General features: G+C 38.0%; 1 protein-coding gene and 1 pseudogene across 1 annotated transcript; both read left to right on the forward strand.

The window, feature by feature from the left end:
* The first annotated feature begins 7,325 nt into the window (after positions 1-7,325).
* Positions 7,326-7,879, forward strand: LOC130140707 (disease resistance protein L6-like). Its single transcript, XM_056320868.1, has 2 exons — positions 7,326-7,775; positions 7,832-7,879. Exons 1-2 carry the CDS (start codon positions 7,326-7,328, stop codon positions 7,877-7,879), a joined length of 498 nt encoding a protein of 165 aa, XP_056176843.1.
* Positions 7,880-8,683: 804 nt separating this feature from the next.
* LOC115693589 (disease resistance protein RUN1-like) overlaps positions 8,684-17,142 on the forward strand; it is a 69,300-nt pseudogene continuing 60,841 nt past the window's right edge.

Raw genomic sequence — 17,142 nt, forward strand, 5'->3', positions numbered from 1 at the left:
ATACGAGATTTTAAGAAGTTTTGGAATGAGCGTTGGATTTTGGATTGAAGATGTCGAGTTAGGACACTTCGAGTCGAGTTGCTGTTTTACTGGGTTTCCTGGGATTGTTTCACTGCCATTTGGTAACGCAGATTCGGGCAACGGAGCTCAAGTGTCTGGAGTCGAGAAAGGAAGACCCGTTTATCTGTTGATAAGGTTCAGAGAAACAACTCCAAAGACTCCAGTATGATCAACCTCCCCAATCCACCATGGCCATCGAATCTTCCACAAGCTCAGGAGGTTGAGCACCTCCACAAAGGCCCACACTCAACCCTGTTACACTAATCTGGTTCGAGAGATCTGGAAGTTGTCTTCATGTGCAATTGCGACAACCGTAGTCTTTCAAGACTTGTCGGAAGCCTCAGTACTGCACGTATTTGAGCACACATCTATTTCAAGATCGTGAGAGATGAGCTCCTGTAGATGTCATTTGGTATTTTCACTAAGCGCTTTTAACTGACCGATGGATTTACCAATTGTCACCAAGTTTCTGCGTTCTTGTAGGATCAAATCTTCTAAATTTGCATGTTGCAGAGAAATTAGAGGTTGCCTTCAAGCAATGGCAGCCCGATCAGATTTAAAATCATGTAAATTATTTGAGTGTTTGATCTAATAAAACCGGATGCTAATAAATGTCACGTAGTATAGTAATCTACCTTCATGTGGCTGCTCCCCTTCCAATCATGTGTAATTACACCCTGAGATAGATTAAGAATAATTAGATTCACCCAGGGAAAATTCGCTATGTACAAGCATTCAAGGGAAATTATTCAGAGAAAGCCGGCACAACTGTGGAAGGAGAATTGACATCCCCAGAGAACATTGGTTGGAAGAACGTTTGATGAGAAATTGTCCCAAGAAAACCCTCGTTTGCGTACGGACATCTTCCTTAAGTCCATTTTTCAGGCTTGCTAAAGAAACAAGTCCATGTTAACAAGAAAAAGAAAAGGTCCATATGTCTTCGGTGATTTACATCGACCAAATGCAATACGATGAAATCATATGCAGGCTTTTGTGCTGATGTTCGAAACATTTTATTGGATAATTGGGTTCAATTGAATGTTTCAATAAGCAAGTGAAGAAATAGTCAAACATTAAATGAGATAAAAGGAGGATATTTGATATACGTTAATCTAGTAACTACACTGGCAATTAAATAAGCATAATCGAATCTATTTATCTGAATTTTTGTAGTTAAAGTGGAGAAAATGGTTGCACCGGCGCATGCTACGTAACTATTGCATTCGTGCGTGGGTTTGCTATACCAACTTGGTTGAGTGAGGGAAGTTGCATACTCGAGATCCGAAAGGAATCAAAAACCTTTACTAAAGATTGAGTTGGATTCTTAAATGGTGCACAATTGAATTGGGATAAGAAGATCATGAATTCTTGAACTTTTACCTTTTTTTCAAGAATTATAATTCAATGAAGTTTACCACTGTCCGATTGCTTGGACTTTGTGCTAATGTGGTGCTCCTAGAGCATCATAGTATTTCGCACGGGACTTTCATGAGAAAATTACTTCTTCTAGCATGACCAGAAATGGCGCATCGAACCTGAATCAAAACTCTACGTTCCTTTAACAACACTAAGTTAATTTGCAAAGCTTAGTCAAATTGTGAGGGTAAAATTAGAGTTTGCCTTAAAAAGGGGCATGTTCGAAAACACAAAAACATTCTCTATTACTTTTACTTCTGACTTTCCCTTTACAATTAGAAAATAAAATAAAAATATTACTCATGCTCTATATTTTCTATTGATATTTCCCTCAATATTGTCTATACTTTTAAGTTGCGAAAACCGCAAGATTTGTAAGTAGAAGAATCTAGAAATATACTTGATCTCCTAAGTTTTGTTGGATCAAATTAAGTCAAACGAGAAAGCGATTGGATGGCCTTCCATTCAGTCCCTCTCGCACTAGCTAACTAAGGGCCAACTCACACCGTCCGTTTTTTATTCTCTTCCTTTTGGGGCAAAATAACTCGAACTTCATAAGTTCATAGCATGGATTAACATGTCTCACCTTGAATTCAACAATACATTGGTTCATGAGATTAGCGCGGGTATTTACACATTTCAAAATGTGTCTATTGGAAATGAGTTTCTGCGTTACTGAAAGTGTGTGATTTGCTTACGAGAGATGCTGAAAAGAACCCTCTGTAAGTACTTGGATTTCCATAGACGTAAGGGAAGGTGAGCGAGAAGGGCAAATGATATGATATACAGAACACACGCTCTTGTCGTGCCATTTCACCCCTTCGAAACGTAGAAAAGCAGAGCACTGAGGATGCTATTTCAAATATAAATCGTCTCTCCACATTCCTTGGATTTCCATAGGCTTGTTGGATTTTGTTCGAGCGATGTCCAGCCATTCTCGCACGTTGCAGACTCATAAGGGCTTTTTAGATACCCCAACACGACAGGCCCGTCTTAAATGCAAGAGGAGAGAATACGGGGACGAGACGTCGAAAAATTGCCCCTCGCAGCAAGTGCCGTTTTTCTCAGACCATCTTTGTCCAAATCCAACCTCTCTCTCTCCAACCTTAGAGCCTTGTCCCAATGCTTTTCTTTCAAACAATCGTTTGGAAGAGATGGCTAACGATGTTGATCTAGGACTGTCCTGATATTTTGATAGATTATATGGGGGCTCTCAACCGCCGCCGCGATTAGGATTAGCAAAGGAAATCAAGGGAAGCATCTTGGAATCGGGGATTGGCCTCATGGAAGAATCCAGCCTTATTATTTCACTAGCACATTAAGTTCCTACTACATTACCATTGAAATAATGATTAATCCGGTAGGCTGCTAATACACTACCATTGAAATAATGATTTTATCATATGACTGCTAGATTTAGCTTTGAGTAGTAAGCATAAAACCTAGTTGGTAAGGTACTACTTCATTGATGGTCGTAAATTGCTATTATTGTGGCAAATTACATCAATGTATATGATCGGTAGTATAACAGAGTGCACGTTTTTATTATCGTAATTTAAAATATACGAATTGTGTTGCAAGTTTAATATGAACGGAATATTGTTCCTTTTTGAAAAACAGAACGTTAGACAATGTCCTGTTAATTAGCTCATTGGTGATGTATATTCTAGATCTATGCTTCATGTCCTATTAGAACTTGAGGCAATTTACAAAGATGTTTCTGTGGTGCGGCCTGCGAGAGAAGGTCGTAGGAAAAAGCAAATGCATCCTTTCATCCCCAAAATGTGAACAAATCAGAGCAATTGTTTGAATTAATAGGGTCTTGTACTCCATAAGAATCCATCTATAAACAACGTCATTCAATTCAAGTCGTTTTCAATAATATTTGACAAAATAAATCCATCTATAGATTATAAAACCTGAAAGAATCCATCTATAAACATCATTCAATTCAAGTCGTTTCACTCACGTTTGACACAATTAATCCATCCATAAATTAATTAGAATTTTTCAAAGAATCAATTCACAATAGTTTATTGCGGCATTTTGAATGGGTTTTTTCCGGAGCATACTTTGGTTCGATGTGATCTTCTAATTCCTTCAACTGCTACCTCCAATAAATATCAGTAACGAAGGAGAGTTTTGGAGAAAGGTGGCCAAGCCGGCTTTCAGTTAGTTGAAAATGTTCGTTTGATAGTATCAAAATGCTTGGTCGGAGTTGACAATCACATGAACGAAATCATGAGTATGATTGTGTTGGAAAAATAACTCTCGCAAAAGTCATCTACAATCAGCTTTTGTAGGATTTTGCTAATTGTTGTTTAAATTTTATCTAAATGTATGTCCAGATTGTTTTTGCGGCAAGCCACGGTTGTTAATTGGATTCATGGGAGTTGAAGAGAAGCTATACCAATTCTTAATTGAATTCAGGATGTTTCCAGCTGCAAATGGACTTGGTCTAACGTTATCTAATGTCGAGCTAAATCTGAAATAGTGGCCCAATCCATTTAATTTGAGATGAATGCAAGCATGGCAAATTTTCATCCAAGTCTGAAGATTGACCATAGGCTAGTCCCGCATTGTTTGCAAGTTCTTTTCTTTTTGCCTGTTTTTCTTTCTATTATAATAAATAATCTGCAAGCATTAGCTGAGAGGGTGAAGAGCCACTCCTCCGAAAGCATCATCTGAAACAGAGAACTTTTCGTATTTGAGATCCGCAAGGTATCAATATTTTTTTTAATTATCAAAGTCTATGAGCTCCGAACCTTATGCTAATACTATTTTTAAAGAGTTGACTTTGTGCGATATGGACATCATTTTAAGAAAATGCCTGATGATGTTGCTGTGGGCCTGTTCTAATATTTTGATAGGTCTTAAGCTGGCAAAAGAAACTATAAATGAAAGCATCTAGGAAACCGTTGGTGGACCTTATTTTATGCATTGGATGTTAACTAACGTGCATTGTCAACTTTGAAACGTTGCAATGACGCTGCAATGAATCATTCATATTGACCGATTCTCGCAAACTGGCATATGGCTCTCTGCATATTTAGCCAATTCTGGCTTTTAAGTATTATTACTTGCAGAGATCTCGACTTGTAATTCTGACTTCTAAACTTATTAATCTCTGGGACCTTCAAAGCATGATGAACAGGTTGACTAAGCATTATATGCGGTGTGCCTTGCTTCATTAAAATTCGATGCATTTCGTTTGAATCTTTTCTCAGTTTTTGTTCAAAAAACGAGCAATGTCAACGATGACAGGCTGGAGCAATGTGCAATGAATCATTCTAAATGACCAATTCTAACAAAGGGATCATCGAATCACGTAAGGTGTTCAAATCACAATGACAGAGTCATGGAGGCTAAATTCAAAGTACTTTAGCAAATACACTTATTCAAATGCAATTTGAATGTCGAGCTAAACTTTAAATAATGACTAGAATATTGGCACTTTATTTTTATTTTAACACATCAAATGAATAGAAGTATATTGAAGTTTATTCTGAACTCGGAATATCTATAGACTAGGTATCACAATGTCTGCAAGTCCTTGGCAAAGACTTTGAGACTGTCAATCTATTGGAAAGTGGAGGGCCACAACTCCAAGACCAACATAGAAAAGAGCCAATTTTTGTGCTTAGATATGAGGGAGTCATCTTTTTTTCCTTAATCGAATTTTATGAGCTCGGAGCCTAGTGCTATTACAATTTTAAGAATCATTAAATGGAGACATTTTTATCTGAGATGTCTGACAATGTTGACATGTGCCTGTCCTAATTTTGATAGATTATTCTATAGGAAGCTGATGTTGTATCCATTGTTCCCTAGAAAGAGCGGATTCTCAACCACCACGATTAGATTATCAAAAAAAAAAATTATCGAAAGCATTCACGAAAAAAAAAGTTATAACACCCAAGTAAGTACCGTACAATAATTATGATACTTCTAGTGTTTTTATCCTCAAAGTTTACAAAAGACAAGTCTCGTGCTATTCGCAAATTCTTCTTTTTTGCCTTTTTAATTTTTTGTAATGACTTATCTGCAAGCATTAGCCGAGAGAGTAAATAGCCACACCTCCAAAGACATCATCTGAAATGGAGCACTTTCATAATTGAGATCCGTAAGGAGCCAATGTTTTTTTAATCAAAGTCTATGAGCTCCTTAGCACGTTCGCTCCTTGAGATTTGAGACTACCTTGGCTTCTTGTACTTCATCCTGATCTTGAGCGCTAGCTCCTGTGTGTATTTCAAGCTTGAAACCTTCTGGTTGCTAAATCACAAAATATTCTTAAATTACCAATTCTTATGAAATTTTATAAGTGTGATAAGTAAATTACCAAGATTATCAAAATTTTACCAACATTCCGGTGAAGTAGTAAATTAACTCATTTGAAATTTTATCGGTGCTGTAAATAAATTACCAGAATCATTAGAAATTAACCAATATACCAATAAAGTAGTAAATTATCAACTCCTACAAAATTCCACAAGGGTGGTGAGTAAATTAACAACACGATCAAGAATTTACAAAGATTACATGGAAGTATTAAATTACCAACTCTCTCAAATTTTACCAGCATTATCAAGAATTTACCAACATTTTAATGAATTACTAAATTAACATATCCGTAGAACCAACAATAGAGATTAAATAAATCAATAAAATAAATCCATATATCTTGTCCACGGCCAAAAATGGATGGGAGCATAAAAAAAATCATGGGGCTCAACACAATCGGCTAGTGAGAGAGAGAGAGTGAGAGATGCACACTGAAATTAATTTATTTCATTGAAAAATTCTTGTCGCTGAAAATGTTTTAAGGAAATTCAATTTTAAAGAAAGTGAGCCATTTTCTAGTGTTTTTTTTTTTGCCCTGAAAAACAAGTTGAAAAAATTGGTTTTATGTAATTGTAATAAGTGAATCTACCCCGTACTAGTTAAATACATGGAACAGGGAAACCCCCAAAACCCGACCAGTTAACAAATATGCTTTCATACTTGATATTCGACTGGAATCAAGTCTTTTTTTAATCATTAGCAATGAAATTACCAATGTAGTAAGTAAATTACTATCACTATCAATAATTTACCAGCATTCTAATGAATTACCAATTCCTTTGAAATTTTTACCAATGCAGTAAGTAAATTACCAGCACAGAACCACCGACAAGGGCTGCGGCCCATCATTTTAAGAAATACCTGACGATGTTAATGTGGACCTATCCCAATGTTTTGATAGGTCGTAAAAGGGGTACTCGAAAAAGGCAAAGGAAGCATCAAGGAAACCGTTGATGAGCCTTATCTTATTCTATAAACTACGGTTATATAACGTGTCATCAATCAAAATTTATGCCATAAATTACATGATCAACCGACTTACCATTAAAAAAAGAAAATTAGCTTCCTGCCATGAGGGCATTGGAGTAAATTGGCAGCGGCAAAATAGACATCCAATTTATGAACAACAGATTCCAGAAAATGGCGTGGTTTTGCCATTTGTGGTGGGTGTGTGCGTGTGTGGGGAGCCAAAAACGTCGAAGAAAATCTCCGCGATCCGGCTACATGAACAACAGCTCATATGACCAGACGCAATTGTTATTTTTCTTTTTTCAATTGCGTTGTGACGGTGGAGATAAAAGAGAAGAATTGAGTTCGGACGGGCCACTTTGGTGTTAAAACACCAGCATTTGTCAACTGTGACAGGCTGTAATGAATCATTCGTACTGACCAATTCTAGCAAACTGGCCCTCGACTCTCTACATATTTAGCCAATCCTGTCGTCTACGTTTAATGACCCACAGAGATCTCCATTTGTATTTCTTGTACTCACACTTACACTAGTGATCATGGCTTCCAAACTTTTTCCATCTCTTGCTGCCACTGCTTTTGCTGCTATGCTGTCCCATATTTTCTTGAAGAGAAGATCAAGGGAGATCAATGGAGGGGAGGCAAAGAACAATGCAGCTGCAAACGATGGAACAGCAGGAGGCGCTTCTGGTACTTACACTTCAACAGAAGTACCTGAAATGCCTACTTCATCGGGATCAAATAAGGATGCAGCTGCAAACGATGGAACAGCAAGAGGCGATTCTGTTACTCACACTTCAACAGAAGTACATGAGATGGCTACTTCATCAAGATGTGACTATGAAGTATTCTTGAGCTTCAGAGGATCAGATACTCTAGCAACTTTTACCGACCACCTTTACACTAGACTTGAAGATGCAGGAATCCGCACATTTAAGGACGACGAAATTCTTCACAAAGGGGAAGAGTTTGCCCCAGAACTTCTCCAAGTAATTAAGCAGTCGAAGATCTTAATACCTATCTTTTCGAAAGATTATGCCTCTAGTGTATGGTGTCTCAAGGAGGTAGTCCAAATGGTCGAGTGCAAGAATAATGGGGGGCAAGGATACTACAAGTGCCAAAACTTATATACGGCGCTCATTTTAGCGCTAAAAATTTCCTTCGGATTACTTAAGTGCCAAACTTTTTGAAAAACGATCACTTAAGTGCCAACTCCAGTCAGTTTTGCCGGAAATCCGACGTGGCATTTTTTTATTAATTTCTGAAGCCGATGTGACTCATCGGAGGTTTAGTCAGCATGTACAGTCAATATTTTTTATTTTAAATAATTTTATTTTTTTTCTTTTTTCCATTTCTTTCTTTTTTCCTTTTCTGATCTACTGGCCGGTTGTCGGTGGCCGAGCCGGCCACCGGCAAAGCCTGGGAAGGGCTGCGTGAGGGCCTTGCCTGTCGCCGGCGAGGCCCTCGCCCAGCCCTAGCCGGCCTCGCCAGATCTGGGCGAGGTGACCCTCGCCGGAAACAGGCGAGGCCCTCGCCCAGCCCTTCTCGGGCTTCGCCAGTGGCCGGTCCGACCACCGGCAATCGACCAGTAGATCAAAAAAGGAAAAAAGGAAAAGAAAGGAAAAAATAAAAAAAAATTATTTAAAAAAAAATGCTGACTGTACATGTTGACTAAACTTCCAGCGAGCCACATTGGCTTCAGAAATTAATAAAAAAATGCCACGTCTAATTTCCGGCCAAATTGACCGAAATTGACACTTAAGTGATCGTTTTTCAAAAAGTTTGGCACTTAAGTGATCCGACGGAAACTTTTGGCATTAAAATGAGCGCCGTACACAAGTTTTGGCACTTGTAGTGTCCTTGTTCCGTTTTGTTGAAATTAAATTGTGTGCAATTGAAGTTATACCGTCAAATCACACTAACTAATGGCACAATCCCATTTTTGTCCCATTTCATTCCCAGCAACATTTTGTCAGTTCAGGTCATTCATGAACCCTAAGTGCCGCCGCTAATTCATCTAAATGGAATAAATCGTTGAAGAATAGATTTAGAATAGGTCTGTAGTTTTCAATTTGGTCTTGTCTGAACTTAGTTTGTTTCAACTCGGTTTTTTAACTCATTGCCTTTTTATCTCCAACAAACACTAGGCGAGAAGGTGAGTTCGTGAAAACATTCATGTAGATGGTTTTCAATGAGTTGAAAAAGGCTTCTCTAGCGGTATCAAATTACTTGGTCAGTGTCGATAACCATGTGGATGCAATCATGGAAATGATAAGTGCTGGGACAAGTGAAACACGGATTATAGGAATCCACGGGATGGGTGGCATCGGAAAGACGACTATTGCCAAAATCATCTACAATCATCTTTCCAAAGGTTTCAACAATCATTGCTTTCTTTCCAACATCCGTGCAACGTCAGAAACCAAGGGCATTGAATGCTTGCAGAATCAGCTCATCTCTGACATCCTCAAAATGGAAGGGGCAAACATAAGAAACTTGGCTGAAGGGACTCAGACAATTAGAAACAGTTTGTCTAATAAAAAAGTCCTTATTCTTCTCGATGATGTGGATCACCAGAAACATATGGATGCACTTGTGGGAAACCATGATTGGTTTGAAAAAGGAAGCAAACTTATTATTACTACTAGAAACAAAGAGATTCTCAAGTTTCCTCAGGTGGATGGTCGTTATGAGGTTAACGTCATGGATGAATGTCGATCTCTTCAACTGTTTAGCAAACATGCCTTCAGAAGAAATGATCCTCTAGATGAGTATATCGACCAATCCAAGAAGGTGATGAAACTTGCTAGAGGTCTTCCATTGGCTCTTGAGGTCATAGGTTCGCATTTATTTGGCAAAAATAAGACAATATGGGATGCCACATTGGAGAAGTTGGCAAGTATTCCTCATGAGGATGTTCAGAGTAAGCTGAAAATAAGTTACCATGCATTAGGTGATGAAGAAAAGTGTATATTCCTTGATATAGCTTGTCTTTTCAACGAACATGACAAAGACATTTTGGTTCATTTCTGGAATGCATCTAAACTCTTCCCGATAGTAGCCATGAAAGTTTTGCAGAACTTGTCTTTGATAAAGATTAAAGAGCATAATAAAGTTTGGATGCATGACCAGCTCAAGGACCTCGGAAGACAAATAGTTCGCCAAGAAAGTAAGACGAAAGTAGGAAAGCAAAGTAGGGTGTGGGATCCCAAAGAAGCATTGGATTTGCTGTGGAGACCTAAGGTAAAACCCCCTGTGCAATATATCTTCAAGTTACTTATGAACATTTTCTTTATAAAAAAAAAAAAAAAAGGCCAGTTACTTTTTGTGTTGTCTAGAACCATGACAACTTCCTCAACCTATATTTTTGCTCTTTTTAAGATTACAGGAATGATAGTACTGAACTCAACCGCTAAATATAGTGGACTTGAATAAATGTGTTTCCCTTCAACTATTTTGTATTTTAAATTTTTCCTTTTGGGTAGGGAAATAAAGAAGTTGAAGCTCTCTGTCTCAAGTTGGACCATCAACAGCAGTATTGTTTTACCTATGAGGGCTTTGAGAGCCTATCATATCTAAGGTTCCTTGAAGTGGACGGTTCGATGGAAAATTTCCGTGTAGAAGAGAGGCTTCTTTGGCATGAATCGCCATCAAATTTTCCTCCAGCTAATGAGAATTCATATCTCCTTCCACAGTTACGTTGGCTTTCATGGCATTGTATTCCCCCAACATTTAACATTACAAATTTCTCCATGGAGGACGTGGTTTTTCTTGATCTATCTTGGAGTGAAATTACGCATGATTGGAAGGGGTGGAGCCACATGAAGGTATCTTATATGCTAGACAACACTTATTATTCCGTCTTATCAGATTCAAAAGTAATCTTTGCATGGTTTTTCTTTTCACAGGTGATGAAGAATTTGAAAGTTATGAATCTGTTATGGTGCCGACACTTGAAAAGAAACCCCAACTTCTCTTCTACTCATTCAAGTTTAGAACGTTTGATCCTAAAGTCCTGTCAATCATTAATCGAAATTGATAGATCCATTTGTCAGTTGAAAGGCTTAGCTTCCTTAGATTTAAGCGATTGTTACAATCTTCGAAGGCTGCCAGACGAGCTGGGTAGAGATCTTGCAAGCCTTAAATATCTATCTCTGAGACATTGCGTGTCGTTGGAGAGGCTTCCGGATACAATCGGAAATTTGAAATTGCTGATTGAGTTGGATATACATAGATATGGGATCAAAGAACTACCTGATTCCATCGGAAATTTGGAATCTCTGGTTAAGTTGCATATAATTGAGATGAAGATCACAAAGTTACCTAATTCCATCGGAAATTTGAAATCGCTTGTTGAGTTGGGTATATCTCGAACGAAGATCCAAGAACTACCTAATTTCTTCAGAAAGTTGAAAAATTTGAAGGTAGTGTGGATAAATGTTAGTGACATAAGAAAAATACCCGATACTCTCTGGACGATTAAGAATCTCAAAGAAATAAGTGCCTATATGATGTATGATTTCGATTTGGAAATTGGCAATTGCATCTACAAAAATCGATCCCTGAGGATCTTGAGATTGAGGTATGTTCAAATATACGTAGTACCCAAGCTTCCCGAAAGTCTTATTACTCTAGATTTGAAAAGATTGTACATGGATACGATTCCGGATCTCTCAAACCTGACTAATTTGAAGGAATTGGTACTGAGCTTTGGCCCACGTGATGACGCTGGGGAATCTAATGGGCTTGTCAAAGAATATCCAATGCCACGATGGATTGGAAATTTAAGCAAACTGGAGTTACTGGCCTGTGCTCTCCTCACGTGACCACCTTACCAATGGATATTAGTAGTCTCCTTCCTCGACTCCGAGGACTTCACATCCGCTGCCCTAATCTGTGTTGCCTGCCGAGCCTTCCCTCCAGTTTATCATCCTTGTTTTTGCTCTATGATTACGTGACCCCCTTACCCACAGATATCAGTCTCCTTCCCCGACTCCGACGACTTTCACTCGTCTGCCGCAATCTGCGTTGCCTCCCGAGCGTTCCCTCCAGTTTATTATCCTTACGCTTTTGCTATTGCAAGTCAATTTGTTCCTTGGAGAATCTATCGAATCTACAGGAACTATCAGAATTTGGGATATCTAACTGTGCAATCTCAGAGATTCGAGGACTCGATGGTTTGGAGAGCCTACAAGCATTGTGGCTTTCTAAACTTCGACAGGTGGAGATAGTACCCGATCTAAGTAATCTCAGCAAACTAAGTATTCGTGAAGTATACAATTGTGGTAATCTAGTTGAGATTCAAGACAATCCACCACCATCTTTGGAATCATTGGAGATTCGTAAATGTGGATCTTTAAAGAAATTACCTGATGTGTCAAGCTTGGAGGGATTGCAATTTGTTTCAATAAAGGGTTGTGGGAAATTAAATGTGGAGGCAATTTCTTCGCTTTGCTCGGAGAAGTTAGTTCGATTTAGCAGAGACGAGACGAATTAGAGGGAGAAGACTGACGAATATGAATACAGTCTTGAGGGAGAAGATGCCGAATCTGAATATCGATTTGAGGAAGATGATCATGAATTTGAATCTGAATCTGAAGTGGAGGGAGAAGACGGCGAATCTGAGGGAGAAGATGAGGACTAAGTGCACATTGCTCTTGAAAGCTTCTTGATCCACGACCACAAATTGTTCCCTTGTGTTCAAACTTTAAACAAATTGAGGTAACTTATTTCATCTAACAACCAATGTTTTCTCCTAGTTTGGTTTGGCTTTTTTTAGCTGTATTCTCTTTGAATGGTTTCTCCTTGCTTTTATGTTTCCCAGCCGGAGGTATGCATGTCAAATGCATTGTTTTTATTTGATATGTAACAAATTAGTAGAGATCTTTGTTCATTTGCTGCTTCACATATTTCGAAGTTGATAACCTCGCTTCGCTTTGGAGATGACTTCGTTATGCTGTAAACAATTAGATGGAATGTGTGCTAGAAGGTCATGGCACTATGGTTCTCATCCTGTAACTTTACAGCATAATCAACTCATCGTTGCAACTGGGAAGAAGATAGACACTCTGTATCGATATGCTTATGTTCAGTTTATTCTCCAGGAAAGGTCTGCTTCTTATTGGGATTTGCAAATGTTAGAGAGAAGTTATAAAATGAAGAAAGACGAATTTCACTTGGGTAGCGGCATCAATAGTTCGCGTAGCAAAACTTCTATTTGTGACAGGAGTGGAGAACTACTTAGCTTCTCCGAGGTATCATAAAGCATCTTATAGTCAAAGGCTAATATTTCAATATTACTGGTGCCTAGCACATATGATAAGTCTCACTGGGGTCAAAAATCATGTAAATGGACTCTTGTGTGATCTCTGTTATCACCAACATCTTCTAGAAATGGTTATGCCTAGGTGATTATCTATAATAGAAGCCCTTCCATTCACCTCAAGCTGCACTAAATGACTCTTTTAGGTTTTAAGATTGACAAGAAGTGGTCAGGGAGACATCTCAAACGACCGACTTGTGCCAGTTTCTAATGTTGCAAAGAGGAATTAGAGTTTGAGAAACTTACAGAATTCTTTCTGTGTAGGAGCTATGGCTAATTGGGTAGCTGTACAAATGAAGACCAAATAAAGGAAAATGAAGATGGCATTTAATGTTGACTAAATTCCCTTTCACAATCTTGGGGAGGTAAATTGTGCATTCATCTGTTGAGTGACAGAAACTTGAAGATTAGTGAGGGAAGTCGTTGCCTATTGATGAAATCGTTGAATCTGTTGAACTCGATGTGAAGTTTCAATTGAATTGTTCGCCCTTTTTTCAGAGAAATCATTAGAGCAGGGCAGAGGGATTCATTGTGCAATTTGGGACATCATACGTAATGTTTTTGGTGGTAAAAGGGCTATTTAAGCAAACCTGATTGCTTATTAATCTTTTTTTGTGGGGCCATAAGAATGAATATTGCACTTCATCTGCATGTGTGTTCTCTTCATTGACATTCAATAGAACTTGCTTATCAGTACCCAAATATTCCTTTACGGGGAAACACTTGAAGCGCTTGTCTGGACAGGGAGAAAAATTGCGTGTGCTTAAAGAAGTGTTCGCGGTAGTCTTAGTTGTGCCTGTCAAAGCCAGGTCATGGATCTTTCAATGTGAAAATGGTGTTCAAGGTAGTCTTACTCATGAGTATGATAGGCACTCACAACCCAGGAAACACAAATTGTTGGAATTCAGAAGCCACCAAAACCGGAATCCAGAATTTTTGGGTCTCTTTAGAACGAGGGAAATGGAAAATATCCTGAAAATCTGGGCAAGAGAGTGGGCAAAAGTCGCTGTCATTCAAGGATACCTAGTAAAACCAGTGAAGATAATATTTAAAGGCAGAGGTTCCTTTAGGAATGGAACGCAAACGGAAACTTAACAAATAGGCTCCAGCATTGTTCGGGAAGTAAGGTCCGGCCTTGTGAGCTGGAGGAAGTGGAATTCGAGATTCAGAAAATAGGGAAGGAAAGTATAAATGAATCCAAGCTTGGAGAATCCAAAAGGGACCATAAATGACCCCTGAAGTCGTTTCACCCATGGAAGCAGATGCAAAACCCAAACCTCGGTACATTGCAGCCAAAGCTAAGCGCCCCATGGCGATTGGCTTACCTTTCGACAAGTGAAAGGCCAAACCTCTAAGCTCTTTTGCCACCTGAAGCGAGGGATGGAAAAAGAGAGATTTAGATAACCAGTAGAGAAGAAAGGCAACATGCTCAACTTCTTCAATGGCACCCTTTCGAAAAGCAAATTCATTCAAGACACGAGCATATGAAGGTTCACCTTTCGAGAGGAAGTCCGGATAAGAGGAGGAGTCAAACAAACTAGGGTCTTCTCCCGAAGGAGTTAGTCCAGAAATAGCGTAAACGTCAAGAAGGGTTACTGACATAGGGCTCGATCGGAGAAAGAAGCAATTAGCAGACGGAGACCCAAAAACAAATCAGAGCGCCTAAGGGTGCGCATGAAATGCATTCCGGAATAAAAATTCTGTTCCGGAATGCATTCCGGAACAGAATGGCGTTTGTTAAAAAATTTCCGGAATGCATTCTGGAGCGATTTTTGCATTCTGGAATAAAAATGCGTTTGTTAAAAATACTTGATTCCAGAATGCATTCTTGATTCCAAAATGCATTCTTGATTCCGGAATGAGTTTTTGACAAGAAAAAGAGAAGCTATTTTTTGTAGCTTCTTGATTCCGAAACGCATTCTCCCTATTTTCTCACAATTATTTTTTTTCAGAAAATGCATAAAAATTGAAAAATTCTAGAAAAATTCATAAAAATTTCCAGAAAATAAAAAAAAGTCAGATTTCGGGAAAATATGAAATTTGGTGAATTTTTTTTAAAAAAAATCAAAAAATCAAAAATTTCAAAACTTCACAGAATAGCTTAAAACACATGTGGCCACCCACTTTGAGTGAAATTTAATTTTTTTGAGGTGCCCAAAAAAAATCAAAAATTTTCAAAACTTCACAAAATGGCTTAAAATACCTGTGGCCACCTACTTTGAGTGAAATTTAAATTTTTTGAGGTGCCAAAAAAAAGAAAAATAAAAAAAAATAAAAATTTTCAAAACTTCACAAAATAGCAAAATACCTGTGGCCACCCACTTTGAGTGAAATTTAAATTTTTTGAGATGCCCAAAAAAATAAAAAATTTCAAAACTTCACAGAATGGCTTAGAATATCTGTAGCCACCCACTTTAAGTAAAATTTAAATTTTTTGAGGTGCCCAAAAAAATAAAAAAATAAAAAAATTCAAAACTTCACAAAATGGCTTAGAATACCTGTGGCCACCCACTTGAGTGAAATTTAAATTTTTTTAGGTGCCCAAAAAAAATTAAAAAAAATCAAAAATTTCAAAACTTTACAGAATGACTTATAATACATGTGGCCACCCACTTTGAGTAAAATTTAAATTTTTTTAGGTGCAAAAAAAATCAACAAATCAAAATAGATTTCTGTTCCAGAAATCAATTTCTGGAGCAGAATTAGTCATGTTTTACCAAACAGATTTCTCCTCCAGAAATCAATTTCTGGCAAGAATTTGATTTCTGGAGCAGAATGGTTACCATTCGCACCCTAAAAGCCTAGGGTTCAGTTTCGAATCAAAGGTACAAAACTCAAGACCTTATCGATCTTAGCTCTCTTCCACGATTCTTCCATATCGGGCTTGAGCCTGTTATACCATTCGAAGAAAATAGGGTCAAAAGGAAAGAATGACCTGAGCCTCTGAGAAGTAGATGTCCAGACATAGTCTACGATATGCTCTTTCTAGAACGGAAGTAGCTCGGCAACGTGTCGTGGAAAGCAACCGGACAGAAAAGGAGGAGGGCTTGGTGTTTGAAGACAAGGGCCCAAGATGATCTCACCGCTAGCCTCAGAAGGACAGTTTTGTAGCGACAAGAAGACATTGTCTGCATACACGGGTGACTGAAGCTGCTTGAGGGGACCAAGATACATCAAAAAGTCGGGCGTAGAAGAAGAAGAAGACATGGCAGGACCAGGGCAAAGGAAAAGGGATTGGAAGCGACAAAGGAAGAAAGGTAAAAATCCGATCTTGAAGCAGCTGTCAATGGCGTCGGGAGGAGTTTAAAAGGGGCTTGGGATTAAAACCCTAAAAGGTATCGAATCGCAAGAAAAGATTTGGAAAAAAGTTGAAAAGACACATAGCGTGGATACAGAGGATAAGTATCAGCCAGTGCAATCATCAGACTGAATTAAAAGAAGGGTTGCGCTATTTCCACTACCATTTTGGCTAAGACACCCCTTTATTTAGTTAAATGACAAAAATACCCTCTTTCTCTCTCCTGTTCAATTTATTGTTTCTTTTTCTGTTAGACTGACCGACAAAATTACCTTTAGTTCTGTCATTTCTTTTATTAGTTTCACAATACAAAAACTCAATTATTCTCAACAAGATATCATCTTATCTTGCATTTTGTTTGCCTAGAGAAGTTTGTTAATTTTAACATATTTTTAATCAAAAAAGCTACATAGACTATTATAAATTTCCATTTATGACGGCTATAAGGCATATTAACACCTAATTAATTGCCTTTTTTTTATCAAATAATTTGAGCAACATTTTATTTCAAAGTTGGAAATTAGAATTCAATCTATATATCTAGCCAATCTTGACCTTGTAGGTGTTTTCTGTAATAAATTTGTGGAGTTTTAAAGTTAAACATTTTAATTTGTATTTCAAGATGGGGTTGAGAATCTTATTACACATTCTTTACTTTTAAGCTAACATCAGCTTATTATAAATGAAAGTTTTAAACAGAAACCTATTTTAAAGTTTTGATCCGCTTGCTATTAGA

Source organism: Syzygium oleosum, unplaced genomic scaffold (genome assembly GCF_021117445.2).
Source record: "Syzygium oleosum isolate NSW1041296 unplaced genomic scaffold, Sole_v2.1 Sole_v2.01, whole genome shotgun sequence".
NCBI classification, from domain to species: Eukaryota; Viridiplantae; Streptophyta; class Magnoliopsida; order Myrtales; family Myrtaceae; genus Syzygium; species Syzygium oleosum.